The sequence below is a fragment of the Sebastes fasciatus genome, chromosome 15 (genome assembly GCF_043250625.1).
Source record: "Sebastes fasciatus isolate fSebFas1 chromosome 15, fSebFas1.pri, whole genome shotgun sequence".
In the NCBI taxonomy this organism is placed as follows: Eukaryota; Metazoa; Chordata; class Actinopteri; order Perciformes; family Sebastidae; genus Sebastes; species Sebastes fasciatus.
Window position 1 is genome coordinate 14,269,225 of NC_133809.1, and position 25,361 is coordinate 14,294,585.

General features: G+C 42.2%; 1 protein-coding gene across 1 annotated transcript in view; it reads right to left on the bottom strand.

Moving 5' to 3' along the window:
* Positions 1-25,000, bottom strand: part of pacrg (PARK2 co-regulated) — a 148,245-nt gene extending 123,245 nt beyond the window's left edge. Inside the window, exons 1-2 of the mRNA XM_074660828.1 lie at positions 24,808-25,000; positions 922-1,056 (exon numbers count right to left, since the gene is read on the bottom strand). Of these exons, the coding sequence (XP_074516929.1) occupies positions 922-1,056; positions 24,808-24,876 (204 nt within the window). The 5' untranslated portion in view covers positions 24,877-25,000. The remainder of the gene's footprint in view (positions 1-921; positions 1,057-24,807) is intronic.
* Between the last annotated feature and the right edge of the window lie 361 nt (positions 25,001-25,361).

The window sequence follows — 25,361 nt, forward strand, 5'->3', positions numbered from 1 at the left end:
TACACCACATCCCATTTGCTGAGTGCTTTTTCATGGACAGGGCACAAAAGAAATCCATTATTTTTCGCAAACGCAAAGATTCATTTGAACATTTTACATAAATAATTCATACAAAGAGAGCTTTTACAGTGTTTTCACCTGAAGACAGACAGCTAACTAGCGAGAGAGCTCACTCACCCACCAACCCTTCTCTCTTTGAAGTAGGAAAAGACGGGAGGAGAAGGGAATGATTTGTTTGATTCATTTATCGTTGCTTACTATGAATAGAAGTCATTAAGAGTGGTTGCTGCACGGCGGTTGTGACGTTATGGAATAGCTGGCAGCACAGCGGTGGCTGAACTGAAGCAATATGGTGATTAGAAGAATGTATCCATCCCACACACACTGTGCCAGTCAGCAGTCTAATGGCACTCATACAGTACACACGAATACATATATAGAATTAGTCCCTGTGTTTTGCTGCGACGGCCCTGAGTTCCTTTAGAGTTTGTGATTGATGGATTCTGTGAGACAGGTGGAGCCCTCAAGTGAGCTGATCTACACTGCCTCCTACAGGATAACACCCCACATTGGATCTGTGAAGATGTGAGAAACTGTCATCATTACCTTCAGCCGAGCTGATAATGATGTCGATAAATGGTGTTTGCACAGCACCCATCGAGGCTTCAACTTCAACCACCACAACTGCTTGACAGCAAGGGTGGATTCAAACAGTAGCTTGTGTGCATGGACTACTGTATCCCAGAGTTGTGTGTAATTGTAAATTTAAAAAAAGTTTTTTTTGCTTGAAAGCTCCTAATCCCATCCCCATTCTGACATATAACGTTCCCTGATGGCACATTCAGCACCCCAGCCTTTTTGTCAATGGCGTGTGAAAACCACAAGCATTAGTCAATCTTTACCAGAGGGCAGCGCTCCTACCTTCCATGCAATGCGGTTGCCTTTGCTGTCATGCTCCAGCGCCATCGGGAACTCTCCGCGCTCGTAGAACTTGCGAAAGGCGGTTGGTTTGGAAGGGCGCACCCGAAAAGCCCCCGCAGCTGGAGGACCCACCACCTGGTCAGACAACAAAGGAGTAAAGGGGAATGAAGAGAAAGGAGCCAAAACAGAGAAATAAACAGAATGAGACACACACCGCGAGTGAGAGTGTTGTTTTATGAAATCAGAATTGACTGCGTTTTCTCCTACAAGAATAGAATCACTCCCACCGCCACTTCTTAAAAGTAATTCAGGGAGACACATGTGCCTGCTCCTCTGCTCCTCTAAGGGAGGCAAAACACAGTTAGCGTGCGCTCTCGTGTGTGTGTGTGTGTGTGTGTGTGTGTGTGTGTGTGTGTGTGTGTGTGTGTGTGTGTGTGTGTTGGCTCTGTAGCCAGAGGCACTGCAAGAGGCATTGTTAGGATCATCTTTTCTCTGCCTCCATATTGGATATGTGCTATTACTGCGCCACTGAAAGCCAATGGGACTCCTATCACATCAGCCACAGTGTCTGCTGCTATTGTTGTGGGAGCCATTGGTGGTGGTAGCCTGACAACACATGTAAGTAAATGCAATACATTGAAGTACAAAGGGGAGGGAGTGTAGAAAAAATTTGAGATTAGAAAAAAAAAATCTTCTATAGGACAAACTACGATAGCATATTAAGGCCATTATAGGTAAACCAAAAAAAAAAATTATGGAGCCAGGTGAGGGGGGTAATATTCAGAGAAAAAACTTGAATATTCTCTGAGATTAAAGTCATAAACATATAAGAAAAAAACTTGATTATTCTCCGAGATTAAACTTTGGGACAGCGCCGCTGCTGCACTACTGTACACACGCACCTCTTCACACAACAAACAGCGATATCCGTCTGAGAATAACTAATAATAATGAATGTTAAACATGAATAATGAATAATGTTGTGGGATTATTCCTTATTTTATGGGCTAATTTGGGATTATACATTATTATTACATACTTATATATAAACACGGCATTTGAATACTGATTTGAAGGTCGATTACCATGGCAACAATCGACCGAGGAAAAACTATTTTGTTTTAATAAATACCCCACTATTTTTCAGTACCACGGTTTTGTACTCCTGAGTTTTTTATGACAACATTTTTGACTTTAAAATCTTGCAAATTTTTTCTTGTAAATTTGCCACTTAAATATTAGAGAATACCAACGTTTTTTTCTCGTAAATGTATGATTTTAATCTCAGAGCTTTTATATAATCATATTACCCCCCTCCCCTGGCTTTGTAATTATTTTTTATACCTACAATGACCCTAATATGCCATCGTAACAAACAAATTGGTGTAAATATTAAATTTTACAAAAATGTTGTTATTAACATGTTGAGAGATACTACAACAATTAAAACATGTCACATAATTTAGTAGCCTTGAAAGGACCAATTACCCCCAAAATAACTGCAGTGAAACACTCCATCAAGGAAGTGAAACTTTTCACTGAAGACCCAACAGTGAGGTTGTTCAAGTGGGAGCCACTCATGTACTTGAGGAATATGGATTTATTTGATTGAAAACATTAGAGCGTTGCAACAGTTGTAGTGGACAAATGACAGAATGTTGGAGCCAATCGTTTCCCTGTCTGCGCCCCTTGTGTGCATCCCTCGCCATCTGTGTCGCGCCGCCACATGACTGGCAGATGTGTTGCTGTCATTAATCCTCAGATTACCACCCATTGAGAAACAGGATTTTTGCCACAGCAGCCCACAGGCAGAGCAACGCGGGACTGGGATGTGTTATCTTTGGCAAGATTGGTGTGCAACTTGAGAGATTTTAAAGGGTTTCAGTCTATTAGTTTAGTTTTCCATGTTACATCACTCACTGGTGTTGCCTGTTTGTTGCGTAATTCAAAAACAAAATAGATAGAAAATAAGCCTACAACCAGAAATGTAGCTCAGTAAAAAAAAACGCCACCAAGGAATGATGCAACATGGAACAAAGTTAAAGTTAAAGTTACACGTGTGACGTGGTGTCGCTGGTGCCGTGGCTAGGCTCGAGAGAAACAAGAAGAAAGGAGAAACTATTATGAGGGGCTCTGAGCGAGTGTCTCAGAGCACTTGCTGCATTTAAACAGCCCTAATGCACCGTGGGATTGCAGCGCAGTCATTTCAAATGAATCTGTTTGGAGCATTTGTTTACCATGCCAGGGAATGCTGAATAATATTATGCTGAATTAATAGGCACAGGTTTGTATACCTGCAGGAGAAAGACTACCTTAACAAAATGTCTGTGACTAACAATGCATATAAAACACAAGAAAAGGCACTTGTCAGCGCCTACTGTACTGGCCTAAGAGAAATCCATCACAACAAATGATACATGTATGCCTGCTGTGGTCTTTTAAAGCCCCCCTCCAGACAGCTTTACTTCCTGTTTTTTGGTTAACGTTCTTTCTCAAACAGAGAATGGGGGTTTGGTTAATAGTCTGACGTAATTCATTACCATGGCAACCAGATTGCCAGTTTAGATGAATTTACTGTTTATCAGACCACAAATGAGACAAGAATTAGCACAACGACTCTCTCTCACTCGCTCTCTTCTTCACCGTCTCCTCCAGTCGAGGCGGCCGTCTGGCTGCTGCTGCACAGAGGAGCCGAGCTCCACACGCCGCCCACAGTGCACCTGAAGACGGATGGCCATGTGGCCAAGGTTCGCCGTTTGAAATGCAGTTTCGGGACGTTTTTTTAGAGGTGCACCGTCCACCAGCACCGGCTGCTCTTGCCTCAGCTCTCAGCACCGACACCGCACCGGGCTGCACAGTGATTTGTTTATTTCTCTAACAGGACTTTTCTCTTGTTTCCTTTCGGGCTGAAAGATGTGTGCTCCCGTCATTCGGACCTCTTAGAGGCCGGCAAACCTCCAGTATCGGCTGCTTTCCGTGCACCCTTACACAGCACATACAAATGCCATGGTGAAGATAAACACACTAAAGTAAGGTGAAGGAAAATAAAAATAAAAATAAAATGAAACATGTTATCATAGAGATGCCAAATTACACTGGAGGGTGGCTTTAAGTCCCGTCTTTTATTTTCCGTATAATTTTAGCTGCAACGGTGTGTGTGTTTAATCATACGGTAACAAAAAATGACTACACTTATCATTGTAAAACCATGTAAACGGTGCACTGCTGAAAAAGAGACATTGCTCTCAGTTTTTCTTGTATTAGATTTTAATCAGTTAATCAATAATGCTGTGAATTGTTTTAGTTAAGTGTCAGCTTGTCTCGGTAGAATACTGTTTTTGTCTCGTCGCATCAAGCGCAAAGTATAAGTTAATACATTAATGAAATGCCTTTTGTTGTTTCAGTTAGACTCATCACTATTATCTGTTTGTCTTCCCTTGTTACCCTCTCTCTCTCTGTGTCTCTGTTCAATCTTTCACTGCAGGAGTTGTTTTGCAACCTTAGCTGTGGAAATAGGAAGCTGTAAAGCTTGCAAGATCAGTGCTGCTCCAGCCTGCAGGAGTGACAAAGCTCTCATATCCAGGTAGCTACGACAGGCGTTGAGCCACGCTGCACAGGGTAGGCTAAAAATAGCTCAGACTGGGCAGCAAGGAGAGAATGAACTCAGACTGCATTGACTGGCTGAGCAGCTTTTATGGTCAGGAATGATGACGCTGCAGTCACTTCCATGGCCTGCGCTCATGGCTGAGGTGTTCCAAACTTCACAGCTATTTCACCGTTTTCTCTCCAATTATCAGCATTGGCAGGCAACGCACATACATCAACAGCCAGAAGGGTGTATATATATGTACGCACAATGGCATGCATTAAAGCCAAACACAGAGGCCCTTTCCTTGCTACTGACGTGGGCTGCCGTTCCTGGCAGCTTGAGGAGAACTGTAACAGCAATAGCATTGTGGAAAGATTATCACCTGCTGGCTTCCTGATGCCACTCCAATGATCTGCCTGCTCCTGTTCTGCCATTCATGACATTCTGGTCTAAAGCTCCTGCATGCTGAGAGAAGAAAACGCTATCACTGAATCTCAAAGTAATAGCTGTAGTCCCTAACCTAGTTTGCCGAACAAAAACTAGAGTTTGGAAAGGAGGTTAAATGCGTTTCAACCGTTTCACAAGGAATAGTAGGCCTGTCGGTGCTAACAGAATAGGGCAATCTTGTAACAGGAGAGACTTCAGAGACCAGGTCCAAAGCACACTGGAGCACACGGATTTAAGTTAATCAACTTTATTTACAGACTAACGTTTCAACGCCCAACTGCGTCTTCATCAGAGTCAAACCGATCTGAGACTCACATCCTCTTAAATAAACTCCCCTAGTTGGGAACTGATTCAACATAGGCTGGAAAAATGGGAAGGGAACAATAAGCTGCAAGTAGACAGGGTAAACAATCATACATCATATAATAATAATAAAAAAGAGAGAAGTAGAAGTAAATAAATAAATAGTTTTTTGTGACTTCATCAGTGACAACATCCATGTACATATATCAAAAATGATTTAGTAAGGTCAATAATAATAATAATATGTATCACAACGATAAAGGTAAATACATCCAACATCCAAATATCATAAAATGTATGTAAAGCATGCATGTAAAGTCAAAAACAACTATTTATTTACTTCTACTTCTCTCTTTTTATTATTATTATTATTATTATTATTATTATTATTATTATATGATGTATGATGGTTTACCTTGCCTACATGCAGATTATTGTTCCCTCCCCATTTTTTCAGCCTATGCTGAATCAGTTCCCAACTAGGGGAGGTTATTTACTGTAAGAGAATGAGTCTCAGATCGGTGTGACCCTGATGAAAACGCAGTTGGCGTCGAAATGTTGGTCTGTAATAAAGGTTGATTGCCTTAAGTCCGTGTGCTCCTGGGGGCTTTGGACCTGGTCTCTCCTGTTAAAAAAAACTAGCTTGTTTCCTGTTTTCTGAGAACTGAAGCCACATGAACTCATGGACAGGGCATGGCAACACAGCGTCCACGCAGCAACGACATCCCTAAGTTCTATCTTGTATGGATGAGCATGCATTTGTGTTAACTCAATTTAGACTAGCTGCTGCAGATTCTGCTGTACTGTTAGCCAGCAGCACGTCACATCGTTTTGAGCTCTGCACGTCTCCTAAACACATTTGAATCATTGTATGTTCTCAGTTTCCGCAACTCTGCCTGCATTTATTGATCATGAATAGCCACAAAGGTGGTTGTGTTGTTTTACGACTGGTAAGGACAGCCCCCATGCAGCGCAGCATACCCCTGTGTAATCCAAAAATGCTTCCCTGTTCTAAAACAGTGGCATAAACACAAACACAAACAGAGAAAAAGGTAGAAAAAAAAGGAGCCTATAACATAGACCTATACAAGCAGATAACATCCCGCCCCTCAGTGGAGGCCATAAAGCGAGCCTGTGAGGCGACAGACTACAGAACAGAGATAGAGGTGGTGTAAGGCAATAAAGGGGGGAAGTGTCTGTTTTCTGTGCCCCTGGTGCACACATCAGGGAGTCATAACAAGGCAGTACTGGTCAGATGAGCTCCAGGCTGTCATTTCTCTCCTTCGCCTTTACTATGCCTCCAGATCCGTTTCCTTCCTAATACTGTTGTCCACTCCAACTAGCTCCACCGTAAACCTGGCTGCTGCAAGACCCACAGAGGCAATAACACACAAACATGCACGCACGCACTCGCTCACACACCACACATGCTGAGCTCCCCACGGGCGAGCCCCTGCAGAGGTGATTGAGCACCGGCAAGGCCTCGTGCTCCTGTCATTTATAAAGGTGTCACCCTGAGAAACAGAGATGCTCTCTCTAACCTTATTAGTATGGCACCTCCATGGCTCTCCTGCCTGATTTTTGACACAAAGAGTGGGTGGGGTAGTCAAAAGGCACAGGGAAAAAAGAAATTAAGAGAGAGGATAAAGGTGGAGATAGGCCAGAGAGACACAGAGACACAAAGAAGCTGGAAAAAGATGAGAAACAGAGAGTGACGAAATCAAGAGATGGAGAATGGAGGAGGGTGATGGAGGAACAGTGGATATGACAGGAAAAGGGAGAAGGGGAGACAAGAGGTGTGGCTCATCAATTCTGAGGGTGAGTTCAGCGTGGCGGGGCTGCTGCAGCATGTAGGTGATCCATCACCGTGCCTGGGCCTCCAGCTCCAGCGCTCTCTCTCTCATCTCTCCATCTCTCTGCCGTATACCACCACCACCCCAAAACACCTCTGAATACTTCTGATAGATGTCTGGTGACGGGCTGTCAATTCATTGTCAACCCCTCAACGGCATCACCACCGCACATTTCCGTCAAATGAGGCCCTCGTTAATCTCCCTTTTCATTTCTATCCATCTCCTATTACCCTTGTGCCTCTTAGTCTGTCAGTGCAAACATGCATTTTGTTGCATTGTATTTGTGGGGGAACATGGGTGCCACTGCGCATACTGTATATGCATTGTAGGGGTGGAAAAAAAAATTGATTGCCCTATGTATCGTAATGTTTTGTTTTTTTTACGATTTCGAAATCGATTTTTTTAATGCCAGAATCTATATATTAGTTTCATTTGAGTTTATGTGGAGATAGAATAAAGTTTATTATTATTTATTGTTGTAGTCTGAGTAACGTGATGTCATACCCGTTCCTAAAGCTAAAGCTGCATGCTAACTCTGTCATGGACAGGAAACGTTATCGTATTGCGGTAACGCGCGGTCAAGCCAGCCGTCACTCGCATTTCCGTGGTCAAATCGGCCGACGCTACAACTGTAGAGCACCATTATACTGACATTTATGGTAAATACAGTTAAACAGATCTGACCATGGATATATAAAGAGAACGGAGCTGACGGGGAGAGCTAGCGACGGACTTGGCGAAGTTAGCGGGAGTATACATGTGTGACTACGTCCGGTTTTCAAAATAGGGTGTTAACAAAAGGAACTGTGTATACAAAATACATAAATGGAAATAAGATTGATTGGATTATATTCACCAGAAGTATAAAACATTAAATGTCCCTTATAAATTAAAAAGGAAAATACCACTAATTTGTGAGGAAAATGTCAATTCTTTGATTTTTGGGTTGCTGGCTATTTTTTTTTTATAAATAATGCCTGACAATGACTGATATCTTTGACTTTAGTACATCTCTGACTTCATTCATGCTGAAAATCAAATATTTTAATGTATTAATTTAGATATTTTTCTAATTAAAAGTCCCTAGAATTGTATGATTCAACTTTTTCCCATGGTCTAGTGTTAAAACAGTGAACAAAAATCGCAATAAATCATAATATCGAATCACAATACTTGTAGAATTGCAATACATATCGAATCAGCACTCAAGTATTGTGATAGTATTGAATTGGGAGATAGGTCGAGCCAGCCCTAGTGCATTGCATCACCTGTTTACTGAGGCAGCAAACAGGGTAGGCACCCACTTGCGCTCTCTCTCTCTCTCTCTCTCTCTCTCTCTCTCTCTCTCTCTCTCTCTCTGCATTTGACTGCTGTTCTCGGTTGAGAGGTTATTGAAATCTAGCTCCGTACAGAAGGCCGCCTTTCCTGAGGGAGGGAGCAGCGTAGGTGAGTCACAGAGGATGGAATAGACAGACCGAGGCTCTCCTGATAAGGTCAGCTTGCACATCGCTGCCACAGGCAACAAAATTAGCTCTCTTTATTTACAGGGCATTTTCTGCCATAGCCCGTAGCCTGCTGCCTGCCCGATGGCCACCAGGGATAATGGCTGTGCTAGAGATGTGTGCTTTATTCTCAAACTGCATTTAAATGAACAAGACAGACAAAATAGCGGAAGCGTTTGGGCTGTGAGGGAATCTCTGCTTCTACGGTCAAACAATCATTCGACAGGATATTTCTGCTTACTCATTCCCTCTGCAGGGCAAAACACAGACTGGTGGGAGGCTGATTCCTTTCAGAAGAAGCAATCTGCAATATTTGTGCTGCACTCCATTAATTTCTCATGACCAAACAGCGAGAAGTGCAATCAGTCTGCGAGTGAGTTTCATTATGTGCAGAAATTAGCCCTGTTGTGAGAGACAAGGTCGGATGAGAACAAATGAGTAAAGAGCTCTCGCCGGACGGGGAAAACCACAGAGTGATGAAAGGTAACAGAGTCTTTTGTTCAGAGCTCACAGGACCATAGAGGAGTGCTTTACAATTGTCACAGTGTCAGAGGCTTTCACATCAACTGTACTGCTCGCGCAGGCACAAGGGCAGGGATGTTTGTAATGAAAAATGACGACACAGCTAGGCAAAGGCGACACTACACACCTCGCGTCACTACAAAGACACAAGGATGAAACAGGTGACAGCCACCTACTATTGAACTGTGCGCGAGAGGGATAACTTTAGAAGAACTTCAAAAAGAAGCTTCAAGCATTGAATAGCGCCCCGCTGTTTTCTGTCTCCTCTAGTTTAACCCCATCACTTAAAAGAACAGCATAGACACGGGGAGACGTTAACAGGGTGTGAAAGAAAGAGTTTGAGGTAGGAGTGCAGTGAATGAGGCTCCGTGTGAGCGAGAAAAGGAGAGTGAGCAAGACAGAACGAGGGGGAGAGAGAGAGAGAGAGGGATGCTCTGAGTATTTTCCATCTTCCCTGTGTCGCCCACTTATCAGCCAGGCAGCAGGGCAGCCTTGTGCTTACAGAGCCCTATTGGCTGATTCATATCACCAAACCACAGTTTGAGATGATGGTTCAGAGTGAATCAGCCTGCATGGCGAAGGCAGAATATAGCAACTCTTACTACTTGTTAAATGAACGGAAAACCACATGCACCGAGCCCATGAGGCTAAACTTAATAGAAACATGCACATTGATTGACTCCACATCAGCCTGAAGTAAAGCCAAGATGTCCTCAATGTGCATCTACACTGATACAAACCATGTAAACACACATGTATACAGAACACCACACGTGTGCAGGTTGTGTCAGACACATATGATTTGTTGTATAGTCTTGTTATGATGAACTGATCGACTTATCATCAATTGGAATCAATACATGGCTCCAAGGAACATATATTTTTGCAGCAACATGTCTGACCACTCTTTAATTTGTTTAATTTATGTATGTTATTTTTTTTCTATTAACTTCATTTATTAATTAAATACATTATTAATTAATTTTACAGCCATCTCACTCATGGTTAAAACTTTAAACCAGCACAAAAGTCACAATACTCAGGGCACTTCCTGCATGCCTGTGGCATTTTACACTGAATGAATTAGCCCAGCGGCTAGCAGCCTTTAGTTAGTTAGATCCTTAATCATAGCTCTCCTGCTCTTACTTGGTTTAACATAAAGTCACTGCATCTCCCGACACAACAACACCATGGTTGAATTTCAGCCTACACGCACATATTTTCAGCTCAACATTGTTGAATGTGACAGTGACAGGTGGACAAAAAAGTTGATTTCCAACACTAATACTGATATTGAAAAGATGCAGCTTTTTATATTTTAGACTGTTGTGGTCAAATTTTCTAAATATAAAGGGGAGTTCAGTTCTCTTTTTAAAGAAGAATTTGAAAGTGTAAATGACAGTTATCAGGGCATAATACCAATGATCTGTTGATCTTTATAAATCAAGACTCCATAGTCTAACAATGGCATGTTTAAATCGGGAATCGAATCGAATCGTGACCTTAAAACCGAAAGTCAAATCGAATCATGGATTTGGAGAATCGTGACACCCCTAGAATATACTGTATGTTTGTGTGTCAGCAAACAGAGGGTTGTTAAGAGAGTGGGGCACGCACTGATCCAATGCTTTGTCTTTACAGCCCCAATCAGTGATGAAGGTATTAAAACACTAAGCTGGGCCATGAAATTAATGAGACACAGAAGGAAAACTACATCCCTGACCTGCTGCAGTTGCCACTTCTGCTGCTGATAAAGACGAATTTAACTGTCCCCCCAATTTTATTCACCAAATAAGTAGCTTCTTGTCAATAAACATCCTCATAACTGCGTTTAAATTTATGACAGACTGAAAACCACCTCATAGAATATTAATGCTCCTCAAGTCGGTGACAACACTCTTTGTTTTGAGGAGTGGTTATGGGGTGCTGGCCACGGCTCAGAATAGCTGCATGACTCATCCAAAAAGTTGAAACCGAAGTTTGTTTTGCAGGTAAGGAGACAGTCAACTAAGGAGATAAGGAGGCGGTCGTAGAAATAAACAGCCAGACTTGGGAGATGCTGAGACGGGCAAGCAGGCTGGAACCAGGCGAGGAGATGAGTAGATAGACAGCGAGACAGCAAAGCAGGAGAATGTAGCTGTGGCTTTAGTGAGGAAGCATCACTGGGAGCTGTGGAAGATTTGGCAGCAATAGGCCCACAGGGGGAGGAATAGGAGAAGGACACACCCAGAGCAGCAGGAGGCCATCGATTTCCTCACAGACAGACAGATGAGAGAAGAGAGAGCAGGTCAGTCGACAGCGTCACCACATCACGCCAACCCCCCAGCCGCACACACAAGTGTCACAGGTAGCCCGGCACTGAGAAATCCCTGAGGAGTGGAGCGAGGCATGGGCAGATAAGCAGCCTGCACATGGCAAGAGATACAGGTTCTACCTCTGATATGGGAATATTGTTTAACAGTGAAGAACATTATCTAGGTGATTAGTATGTATTGCAAAATGAACCCCAGGCCCTTGGTCTTATCACACGCCCAGTGTGACTTTCTATTCCTGGAAATCGGTCTTGCTGCCTGTAAGGCCGTCTGCTAAAAATGATGCTGGGGTTTTTACTTACAGAGACACCATGCAGAGACCAAAGCCCGGCATGGTCTGAAATTTGACCTTTACATAAATTAAACTGGGGGGCGGGGGGAAGCACACTGAAGGCTACTTCCCTGCAAGACACACAGTCTGCCAAACTTAGCTGCACACATCCAATCACACTTTATCTTCTCTATTTCCTTTACCTACTTTAATGTAACATAAAATGCTTCTTAATCCAAAATGTGTTTACTCTACAGGAGAAAGGGTCTCCCAGCAGAGGTTGTTCCAGGAAACAGTGAGTGGTATACAGTATATGGAACAGAGGTCTGTTATTGAGACCTCCTGCGAGGATAATGCTCTGAATGATAGTCCACCCTTCAGATTAGCCCGAGAGACAAAGAAAAAAACAAAAACACTTGGATGCCTTGAAAACAGGGAACTTCCTCAGACGCCTCAAATCTCACACTGTGCTTGCTGGAGCAGCTCTCTCAGACAGAGAGGCGACACTTTTGGCTGAGCTACGGGGAGGCATTCACACAAAGACACACACATGCACACAGTCGCACAAACAAACAAATAAAATGGAGCTAAAGCAAAGGCATGCAAATGGAACTTTGTGCCAGACACTCTGTATTCTGAGAGCAGGAGGATTCATATGAAAGTCATGCAGATCTACTTCAGTTTTATCACTTCTTGCTCCTACAATCCACTCATCTATCCATTACGGGTGGGAAAATAATCGATTCACCTATGTATTGCAATTTTGAAATCGATCGTTTAATCCCAGAATCGATATTTTCTTCATTTGAGTCTCTGCTGATGTAGAAGGAAGTTACCGCTTTTATTGTTGTAGTCAGAGTAACGTCACATCACATGCGTTCCGTATCCGTCACCAAAACAAAACGAGAGCCGAAATGTCAATTCAGAAAACGGCGGAGGGTCTGCGTAGATACGACGCGCACTCTCACATGTTAAATCCAAAGTGGTAAACACTACACATACAGTAAATAATGGAAACACTTTGGGTTTCACACATTGCCACGAAAAGCAGAGCTAGACATCATGGCTAAAGCTGCATGCTTACTCTGTCATGGACAGGAAACATTATTGTATTGCAGTAACGTGCGGTCAAGCCAGCCATCTCTCGCATCTTCATGGTCAAATTGGCCGAAGCTACAACTATAGAGCACCCATATATTGACATTTATGTTAAATACAGTCAAACGGCCCCGATGGAGCTGACCATGGATGTATAAAGAGAACAGAGCTGACTGCAGAGCTAGCGATGGACTTGGTGAAGTTAGCGGAAGTATACACGTCTGACTACGTCAAAATAAGGTGTTACAAAGTAAAAGTCCCTAAAAGTGTATGATTCAACTTTTTCCCATGGTCTAGTGTTAAAAAAGTAATACTTAAAAATCGTAATACATATCGAATCGGCACCCAAGTATCGTGATAGTATCAAATCGGGAGATAGGTGTATCGTCCCAGTCCTACTATCCATCCATCTATCCAATCACCCCTACTGCTTCTACACCTCTGGCTCTGCATTGCAGGTTGCTGATGCTCTGACAGTGAAACAGGTGTCTTGGCTATTAGTATGAGTCTCTCTGTGCCACCTCCTCTATCCCACACGTCTGATGACAAGCATAAATCAAGGCTGTGTGAATGAGCAACAGTGAATAAGGGACTTGCTACAAAAGCAGCCAGCCACCGTGCCTTTAGTCTCACCGTCAAACACCAATGATACAGCTTACAGTGGATCTCAAAAACAGTCCCAACCAAAGCAAAGATTAAAAAGAGTGCTCACTGTTTACGCAAGAGTTAAATATGACCTCCCAAGTTCAGTCTGAGCAGCAAAATCTCATCCATCTTCAATCATAAAATGAACACTCATCTATTTAAGAGGTGTGCTACGTCATCCTCTCCCTCCTGAATCATATACGCTCTCCAATATCTTTCCCCTCCACTCACTCTAATTTCCTCTCATAAAAACTCTGCCTTCTACGACTCTCCTTGGCTTGAATTTTTATGTCTTTTTGTGGCCCATCTCAGAGGAATGTTGTCAAGGTAATGTGATGATGACCCTTACACTCCTCATTAAATCACTCAGCATCAGAGCATCAATTATACGTCTAAAATGTTATGTGAAAATACAGCCAGCCAAGACAGCACAGACGACCTTAAAAAAAAGTGGCGGGGAGTTTTCTTTTTATCTGTTTCAACTAAAGGTCTGAATCTCAATCTCTTCCATTAGCAATCACATCAGCATCCGTGTCACAACCTCATTCAGACAGACAGCCCAAACAAAGTCAGTTAGATCCGACAACGCTAAAGAGATGGGTGTCAGAGTGACAGATGGAAAGTTGAGCATCTGTCACTGTACTGAACCATTTGGCTGAAATCAAAGGGAGATGAGGGCCTTCAAAGGACAGACAAAGCTGTGTCTGAGGCCAGACATGCTCTGGTGTGCTCTGCAGATAAGGGCCAAGAGGTTATATTGCTTTTCTTCTGTCTCTCCCTTTGTTCTCCACCGTCTTAAGGGAGTGGGAGGGTGGCAGAGAAAAAAGTAGAAGAGAGAGACAGAGAAAATGAGTCACGAACAGGTCGCCCGTCTCCCTCTGCCACGGCACGCCGTGTTGGTCAAACACTCGTTAGCAGAATTTGCTTGGTGTTTCCGGATGGGCGAGGGTAATGAGCAGAGGTGGCTGGAGCGGAGAGGTGCTAGGCCGTGATGTGGATCATTTCTGACAGTATCAGAGTACTTATTGCCCTCCAGCCCTTCCCTTTCCGTGCCTCCTCCAGCTTGCTGCGGCAGAGCCGTTGCCTCCAGCGTGCCTTCGACTGGGAGCACTTTGACTCAGCTGGATGCGAGGCATGAGCTAAATAGCAGAGTAATCCTCAGCGGGATTCTGAAGGGAACGTACACACTGCTTCAAATCTCAAATGGTTTGCAGGTTTACTTTCTTGGCACTGGGTGAAGAACACCGATGCCCCGGAGCACCATATATGAAGTTGGCTGCTGTGCATTTTTTAGTGTGCAACATAGTGGAACTGGTGCACTTTTGCTCTGCCCTCCCATCCCTCTTCTCTTTACAGAAAATATCCCCCTAATAAGTATTCTTTTGTATTGCAAAATGCTTCTTTTCTAACATTTATTACAAGATTGCATTTGCTATGTATCACTATGGATGGGGGATTCTGCCATTGTCCTTGAGGGATTACAACATACAGCCCATTTGGGTCTTTGTACTGGTCAGCAAAATTCAAAAGGTCAGGCCAATGTTATTGCATTGATGGTGATTTTAAAAGATTTTCAAAGTGGGGGGTAGCGAAACAAAGGCCACCATTTGGCATTATTGGATTGGAACAACAGTGTTTGTCAGATACATTGATTTTTCTGGGACTGGTTCTTATTATGTTGATGTAGGCAGTATGTGAGCTGCCACATAGGACCCTGTAGTAAAGTGTATAACACGTGCCGACACTAATAAAGGGCCTATTCTCCTCTAGCAAGGACAAGTCAGCCCGATGGATGATAATGATGGAGGATGGGTGAATAAAAGGCTAATGTCCTGTCAGTTTAATACACTTAAGCGCAGCCTCATTTAGGTTTAAAGTTTAGTCGTCCATATGGACATTAGGGCAGTATGTGTCACTTGTAACACGTACATTTACATAAAGACACACAATAAACACAATGATGTGGTACACAACATAATGTAAACACTTGATTAAAACTGACTTGTCTTGGAAGTAACTGAATTAAGTAAACTAAATTAAAAATAGTGTTACAAAAGGGGCCAGAGTGGCTTGAAGGCCAATTAGCAGCATTTGTCAGCGATAAAAGAGGTCTGGCTGTCAGCACTTTAATATTGTTTATTATGTCGAGAGGAAAATGTTTAAAAATTATGACAACAGACACATCGCCTCAACAAAGATGAAAAGTGGTCACAAATTGAAACTAACCAACAGTGATATAATGGACATACACAGTACATCAGGTAAACAACCTTATATAACCCACCTTTGGCAGTGTTTGCAATGATGTTTAGGACATTTTGTCTGTTGCTTGTTAGTTATAGTTATAGTGTGTCAAATTTAGGTATGTCATGATATCAGAAATTTTGTAACCAATATCAATAGCAACGAAATTCCACTTCTCAAGAACTATACTTTTTATTATTAGGTAGGTACAATTGCAAACACATTACAATGTAAAGCAGTACAATAAACCTCAAGAATACTAAAACAAAAAAAGTGTTTAACCCTGTATGACAAGTAGGCTGCCAAAATAATCCTTTTTATTTTATATTTCTATGTGTGACAAAGTCTTGCATGATATTGGTGTCTTACTGTACATTAGTGAAATTAGAGAAAATACTGTAAGCGTGAAATTTAGTAAAACGAAATGGTCTGATTCGTGTTACATAAAGTCATCACTTTACTTACTGTCCCCAAGCCTGTTAAAGCTGCATACCATGCTAGCTTAACAACATGTTAAGCAATTTGATTATACGGTCATTCCTAATTATTTACATCAAACGTGGTGTGTAATGTACAAAAAAAGCATGTGTGTGTGTGTGAAGTTATGTTTCATATAGCAACATCAAAGTATGTCCTCATATTCATCTGTGCTTTTAATACGACTGAGACGAAGCGAAAACAAGCCAACCCTGCAATCTTGCTTTTGATACAAGAAGGACACCGCTCGTAGAGGAGGCATAGGTCTGGATGTCCTCTGCACTGGTTATCACATGACATAGGGCTAATTAACTCCAGAGCGGAAAATAGAGGCCCTGCAAGGAGCAATAAACATTCTCCATTAAAAGCCGTCTAATTAGAATGCAAGCTACAAGGGCTTGAAGGAGAACATAACAAACACAGAGGCCAGTGTAATTGTCAACCGAGCTCTGAGGAAAGCAAACATAATAGACATAATCAGCCAAGCACTTCCTACAAGGCCATGATAGAACGCGTGGAAGTACTTCTCCATATCGGACTGAAGTTTCCAGATGGTGTTTTCCTCAACCATGGAAAAGGTCACTGACATTTCAGCAGTCATGCACTTCAGATAGCATGCCATCAATTATAATCCATCTGATACCTGGTGAGAGGAGCATCGAGCGCAGAATCTACTTCTTGTAAATTCTACTAAATTCATCCTGAGTTGTAGATTTTCTATATGAACACTTCACCAAGCCTCCTTGCCGATAAGCTCGTATGACATGATTGGTACCAATTGATTCCTTAGGTTTTCTAGTTTCATATAATACTAGTCTTCACATTAGCTTTAAAACTGAGCCAACTACAACCTCCGTTAAGGAAATTAGTAGCGTTAAAGCGAATTAAAGCGTTATTATCGCGTTAACTTTGACAGCCCTACTCAAAAGCAATGATATTTCACATTACTTCCCCTTAATGGTCACTTTTAATTAACAACATTTCATGGACAAAAATATCTTTAAACAATGCTGAAGGTATGCTTCTATTTGGGTCAGTCTTTTTCCTCTGCTTTTAAAGTAAGGAGCAAAGCAGCCAAAGTCAACAAAGTCAAAAGTTATGGGGGAGAAACTGTAAGATTTCAGAGTCAGCCAATGCTCCGTCCACTCAAGGCCTTTAGGTGCCGTGGTTGATCGATAGTAATGGAAACGCCAGGAGGCCTCCAGAGCCCATTGCCAATTCAACCTTTTTTAACCATGACTCAATTCTTCCTCCAATAACCCAGCTGCTTACCGGGATGGACTACAGGCTTCTGGCGCTGATAAGACAAGCGTGCAGGAGCAGAGGGAAAGGATGCAGGAAAATAGTTTTAGTGTGAACGAGTGTGTGTGTGTGTGTGTGTGTGTGTGTGTGTGTGTGTCCACAGGCACCGCTGGTTTTGAAAACACTTCCATGGGGCAGTTCAAGTGAGGCAGGCAAGCAGACAGGTGAGGGAAATCTACAGCAACAGTGCAAACTTGCTCCTTTACTTAGGCATGCTCCACACACAACACAGACACAAAACACCCTACCGGCTTCATGGCCAATTTATGTATCACGCTGGGCACATTATGAGTTCCTGTGTCAGGTAAATGTGTTTGGAGCGATGGGGAAGAACGATTTTGACTGCGAGTGAAAATAATAAATAGACAGATTCATCTTCATAAACGCTTTCAACGGTTCAATCTTGGTCAACTGCCTGCTATCCATACAACTGACGACGGGCCTCTTTCTATCTCAAACATGCGGCCTTTTTTTATCCTTGTTTTGTTCTTTTTCTGTTTGTTATGATTTCTCCTCCACCCTCGTGGTGTTTTCAGAGGCTAGCAGAAAGGACTTAATCACTTTAAATCATGCTTTAACTGATACAGTTAATTCTAAACCAAATCAAACATAAACGGCATTTTAAATAGGTTTATATTGCAATTTAAAGAGACATTATAGTTAATCAGGTTGCACTGAAATTCTAGACTCATTTAAACCCTAATCAAGGATCAATTCTAAACTGTCACTTGTTTAATTTGTTCAGATGGCTTAATTTATTAAGATGACATTCAGCGGTTAGAGCGTCAAAGGCAAATAGCTGAGATGTGAAACATCACGTCTCTGACATCTAAAAGGCAAAATTTCTACAATACAATACAAATAAATTCAACATTAAATTGCATCTACAGTATGTTCTGTTCCACCTTATTATTTGGTTCTTATTATTATTGAATGTTGTTATATTGCTGATTTAGTTCAGGTTTTACTATTGTGTACAGTAATTGACTGTTTCTCAGTGTAAAATGTTTTCATCTTCAGGGACCTGCCTGGTTGAATGAAGGTTATGCAGAGAAAGAAAGAAAGAGAGAGAAAAAGAGAGATAAAGACAGAGAGAGAGGGACAGCATAGGAGGCTGAGACATCTGCTCAGGTATATAATGATGATGCTGTGGGGGAGGAAAGGAATAAGATATGGAGGTCACGTTTGCTAGCATGGAGTCTCCATCTGTCCCCTGGGGTTAGTGGGGTGAGCCAGGGATGACGGTGGGGCGGAGGGGGGAGAAGGAGAGGGGTAGGCGAGTTGCGGGTAGCATTGTAGCAGACTCTGGGACAGTGTTTGCCAGCTCAATTTTTTATCCCAGAGGCCAAGCAAACAGTAAATGAGGTGTGTGTGTGTTATAAAAGCAGTCTATAGGCTCAGCAATCTGCAGACCCTTGCCGCACGAAAGTTGAGGTTGGGATCAGGTGTAGTCTGTATCGATTTGCCCTCTCAGGTGAACTGTGCAATACGGTGCCTTAAAGAGGATCATGTCCATGTTCTCGCGTTTGTGTTGTATGGAAGTGTAGGACACGGGAGAGTGTAGAGACATTTACAGCTTCGGTCCTTTCTTCCATGTCTTTTCATCAAGGAGCACTTCCTGAGGCAAACGGCAAGAAACCGCAGTCTTTGTTAAAGCGTAAAAGCAGTACACAAAAAGAGGATGTGTTGTGGCAAACGTCCAACACATTACAGACTGTGTAAATCGATCACAGGCCATGATGATGATCTAAGGTCACATATTCCACATCTTCAGGAGTCTATAAATCAATTGTACCCTATCTTAATGACTGATCCCAAGTGAGCTCAATTGTCATGGACCAAATGTTTTTACTTAGGTGTTTAAACGGAGAGATGGATTAAGTTAGCCTGGTTGCACACCTCAGAATCGCCGCCCACATCTCACATCATCGATCTCTTCGATTCAACGATTCAAATAGTTCTGGTGCTGTGCTATAGACGGCTGTTTCCACCGGTTGGAGAAATAGTCAACAAATTAGAGCTTTCTAGTTGTATTCACAAAAAAACTACATAGCTAGCTACCTAGCAACATTCATCAAAAATTACAACTATAAGATGAGCATGGATGCGATCAATGCAGCTACACAAGTTGTTGTAAGTTCACTTACATAAATACAAACTCTTCAAGTGCTGTGCGTTTTTGATTGATGTGAAAGCCGTTAAGTCAACTGCGCTTAGCAGCCGATACCGCCATGTCTATGTCAACTGTCAACGTTATCTGCGGGACGATTATGTCACTCGCTATTGATTGGTTAGGGCGAAACAAAACAACACACCCTTCCCCAACAAGAACTCAGCTAATGAACACAATGTCAGGCTGAAGGAATGACCTAAAACAAAATGGCAATTCTTATCAGGCTAGAAATAAGCAAAACACACTCCATAATTGGGTTGGGCGATATGATGATATACTGTATATTGTGAGACAATAGAAATCTGTCAACTGCCATACCCTTTAATAGTGTGATAGCTATACAATATGTCTTTTTGTACAGGCTTTTTCACATGTCATGGTAAGAAAGGCTGAGATGTAATTAATAAAACTAATGCATTTCATTTAGGTGCTCTGTCAGGGCTCTAATATTGTGCATGCTGGCTCAATGCCATGGCTAACTTGGTATATATTAGAGGGAATGGAAAGTGCTATGACAAGCACATCATTTTGCCATTGAGGACAATACTGCAAATCAAAGAAAAGGACTGCTTTAAGGCAATATTTGATTACCATTTTTGAAGTATGAACGAGTTTTTGAATCATCTTGATTTGACAGGTAGAATTTGCTGGATTGGCCTAAAACAGATATTTTCATATACCACGAAAAACAATTTTATCCATATCACTGACTCATACCGCACAACTCAAGAAAATCAATATCCTCTTTTTCTTTCTCTGTGTCAACCGCGATGTTCACATTTACAGTATGTGTATTCATGTCCAATCGTGTCACAACACCATGCAGGTGTTTTCGCTCTCCCCCCAAACCCCTGCTATGTTTTGTCACCAAGCTGAAATAAGCCTCTGACACAGAAAATAACAGCTTTGTTCTCCTCTCTGTCTGAAACACAAGGTGACGACCTCCCACCAGAATGTAATGTGCACCTTTTTTCTCTTTAAATGCTTGGGGATGAATCACTAGAAAAAAAGGGGGGGGGAGTTTCAGGGGCCTGTGCTATTGATTCAATTTCTATGACCACAAATACTTTAAAGCATAATAAGCCTATGCTTCAAGTCCCCATACCCTTTCAAGGCTTGAAATGGCCTTGTCGTTACCTACAAATCACAGCTCTCCGCAAAGCCCTCTACGGAACGATATGTCAGTGACCACAGGGGAGGAAAAAAAAAAACAGAAGGCAACAGACACAAGCAAGCCACTGAAAAATGTAATGGTTTTTGTTGAGGATTTAGCCAGTGGTATGTGCAGTGAGGGAGTATCATTCATGTTCCAGGCGTGGCAGATCCTCTGGGGAGATGGTGAATATTAAAGGGCTTTTCAGGAGCCTTCCTTGCAAAGGCTCTTGACAGGAGATTTGTTTATGACCTTCAAAAAAAGGAGGGGGAAGTCAATGATAGCTCTGACTGCCTCTTTTGCATCTTGAGGCAATCCCTGCCCTTGAAAAAAATAGAGCTGCAGTTTCAATTTCAGGTATTTACTGTTGTCATCAGAACTGTGCAGCTCCTTATATTCGTCACATGGGCCAGTTTCCTTTAAGTGCAGCAGTGTGGATGTACGTAACAACGCAATAGCTGTCTGCAAAAGACTTAGTGGATCGGAGAGGAAGACCTAGTTAAATTGTTTGCATCAAAGTACCCAGAAGACTGGACAGGCAACATTTTAGAAGTAGAAAAAGATACGGAAGTGAAAGCTGGGGGATTGCTGACTGAAAATATTAATCTGACACTTTCCTCAAAGTCATTCATTAAATTACTGCTGACCACAGACGCCTCAACTTCTCATGCAGCGCTCTTGTCACTTTCACCACCACCATCTAAACTGTCAACGTAAACAGCATCAAAACAAAACACAGAAATGTAAATATGAGGTATTCTTGGAACTTCCTGAATAAGTAGAGGGTTTTACCATATCCCTGACAAAAAAACAAAAACAAAGGCAATGACAAGTTGCCAAGTTTGCATGTAGGAAATATACTAAAAAAGAAATGCTTATACTATCAGCCACCTGTCTTCATTTCCACCCGTAAAGAAAGAGATTCTAATGACGAGCTCGGTGTTGTCTCTAAAAAAAAAAAAATAGGTTGGGGATAATTGCCTGAGAGATCAGGCAAGTGAGAGTAAAAAGAATGCCTCAATCTGTCAATTTAAGCAAAAGGACTGTCTGTGACATGCTTTGTTGCTCACCAGCCGCAACTGCCTCTGTGTAGACGTGCCAAGTGAGAATTAAAAGCAAGAAGTAATATGTGAGACGGTGTTCCTTATAGTTGATGCTGCATACCCGTAAAACAGAACTGAGCACTTCCTCCGCTCACAAACTGAAGCGAGGTAGTCTTTCTGATGTCAAAATGAGTGAACCTGTACAGTAATATCAACAGTAGCGAGGGACTATAATTAACACAGGTTTCAGTGTTAAAAAGGTGCGATGGCACAGTTTACTTTTCGATACGATGCACAGGCACTGACAAGCTCTGGTTTGTGCGCGCCACAGAAAGGATGCCTTTGTAAATGTGATGCTAGGAGACTTGTTTTCTTCACCAGCTTACAGTCACCGTAGCTGCTCCTACGGCCTACCACACCTGCCAGAATACAGTGGGAGGCTACATGTACATCTTTCAATGAGCGGCAAACAACATCAGCTGAAGAAAAAGACAGTTTCATGCATCATCCTATCTTTACCAGATCATATTTAAAACCACTGGCCATGCAAATTTAGTCCATTCCACAATTCTGCAAGAACGCTAAACCATGGACCGCTGTGACAACAAATGTGTAACTCATCTTAATAATAAATTTAAAGATACAGGGTACAGATGACACAACTAGTTCAGATTTCTAATAATAATCTATTTCCTGGCTGCACAAAAGCTAGTTTTACTTCCAATCAAGACAGTTAATCAATAAAGACTGATGTCCTCTACTATACAAACCTATTACACTTTCCTGATCCATCTTCATTTGTGGTGAATGAGAGGAGAGGAAGACCTGACATGACTGTCCAGCTCCTTCAACACAGTTTGACTACACTAAAGGTCCATGATGGGGACTGCTCTGCAAGGAAATAATGGTCCAGGAAGCGTCTGTTTTCTTGTCTCAGAGTAAGACAAAGGGCACCAGTACAAAAATAAAAGCTTTGGTGTGGCCAGGCAAACAAATAGGCAACTCCAAGCATGTAAAATACTCAAATCATGTGCTGCGTACGACTCCAACTACCCCACAAGTATGTTACTCTATAAAACATTCCCGTTTTGTGTTAATGTGGTATCTCCGAGATGTTCAAAAAAAAAAAAAAAAAGGCATTTGCATTTTTCTTAGCATATGGCTTCTGAGTTTAGTGTCTAATTATTGCGTTATAGCTTTGGAATGGCTTCTAAAAGTGTCATTTTAGCCCATAAAGGTTATTGGATCATTTTAGAGATCTCAAATCCCCATACTTGTGAGAAACCCACCCAAGCTTGTCTGACCACACTCACACACACATGATGGTTGGAGAGAATATGTTCAGGCATTCTGGTTTTCCGCTGCTACTCAATCTCTCCCCGCCTGTTTAGATTTTTTTTATTCTGCACAAAAGAGCAGAGAGATGATAGGCTGTGCTGAATAACAATAGAGAAATGACAGAGGAATAGAAAGAGTAAGAGGATAATTTAAAGCGGCAAGTAAGAGGCTGCCCCCTCCCTCCATCCTTTTCCATCAATTGTAACTTAATCTAGATAGTGGTGCCACACTGATGGCAGCATGTGGGAGCCCAGACTGCCAGCGTTTCAGTGTTCATGTAACCTACCACACAAACTCAGCCTCTCTCCGTCCCTCTGACAATCTTTGTCTGAGATGTTTCAAACATTCAAAAGCTCTATTAGTTAGTGTATCAAGCCCAAACTCCCTGTAAAGTAGTCATGTGTCGGTCGCGAACGAGCTGGAATAAATGCTGCAGCTCCTCCAGAGCAACAGAGGTTTCCTGTGTTTTGTGAAGTGATGGGGCTCCGCAAGGAGACGTTATCGTCTCCAACCAAAACTCCGGTGTCTCCCTGCGGGCGCAGTCAGGAGGCAATAACGTTTCTCTTTCTGCTTCAGAGCCCCGGCACCGACGCTGAAGCAGGAAAAGCCAACACTAGGATCAGCATTGATTCATGGAGAGACCTTCGTCTGGTCAGCTGACATTACTGCCAAGCAGGTGAAATATAGAGTGATATTGTGGTTTTAGCTGACGTGTGTCGCCTCACTGTTTTGAGCGATGCTCGTCCATGTCTATTTAGAGCGAGCAAGCGCGAGCCCGACGCTGACTTTCGTTGACTTAAGAGCCACAGGTGTCGCTGTTAACAAGCATTTCTAAAAGTTACAAATAGTCCCTTTAATTCAAGGCAGAATGATAGGATGTTCTTCTCCGCGCCACAGGCACTCCATGCACTGACTGTGACTGAATGTTGTGCTAATGATGTCCGTGCAACCAATCAGGTGATGACAGACAAGGATCATACCATCAAGCAGCGAGGGTTGGGGATGCGCGGCGCGCTGACGGTCTACAGGTACAGAGCAGAAGGAAGAGGAGGAGAGAAAGAGAGAGGAGTGCGGTGCGCAAATAGCAGACAAGATGAGTGACAGTCGGAGACGAAGCAGCATGTATAATTACGGTATTCTGGAAATTATAAGGTTTAGTATAATTCAATTTAATAATTGAAGTGATATATATACTAATCAAAAATCAAAACAGCGTTAAATTTGGCTGAATTATAAAAGGCAGAAGTGGTAAAATGAAGAGCCGTTTGGGAGCCGAAAGAGCCGGCTCTTCTTGATGAGCTGAGCCAAATGATCCGACTCACTAAAAAGAGACGGAATTCCCATCACTAGTGTAAAGTTTTAAATGATGCTGCTCGCGGTGATAACATGAAATTAATTAGCGTTGCCTCACGCTAAATATGTACATTTGATTCCACATATATCACATTATATTTCGTCACAACATCCCCAATAACGCGTGTCACGCAGTAAATAGGCTGTATAGTCAGCTGTCAGTCGACTGTTTGACAATAAGACAGTCCAACTGAATGCTAACGTTGCATAAACTGCTAAAAGTTAACGTTAACGTTAACGACGTCAAATAAGATCACTCACCACGGAGTTCTTCATGGTGGACTTCACGGTGAAGCCTTGTGTTTTCAGCTCAATATTATTCCTCCACATATCCACAGGTTTTGTCTTGTAAAACCCGAAAGTGAAGAGCAACGTTTGCTATAGTTAACTAATTAATACTCGCTGTGGATTATCGGGAACGTGAGGACCGGTTGTTTTGGATAGTGGTTGCTAAGCAACGTCAGAGACGCTTTGTGTTTCCTTGTTACCATAGAAATTCCAGGGCACTGCTGAAAAGCATGCAGAGGTAGATTGTATTTTCTTTGCTCTTAGTATAAAAAAAGTAGTCATATAACTAATTATTAGAAAGGAAATTGACTTTATTTCATTCTATTTCATTAGGCCCTAGTGATTTTTAATTTAATTTAATTTATTGATTTATTTATTTTTGTCTTTTAATTTCCTATAATTGTATTATTTTTTTTCCAGAGGGGGACTAAATACTTCTAATGATTTAGTATATGTTAAAGTGAGGGTAGGCAGTATATTTTTGGCATCATTGGGCAAAAATTCCATAATAACCTTTCAGCATATTG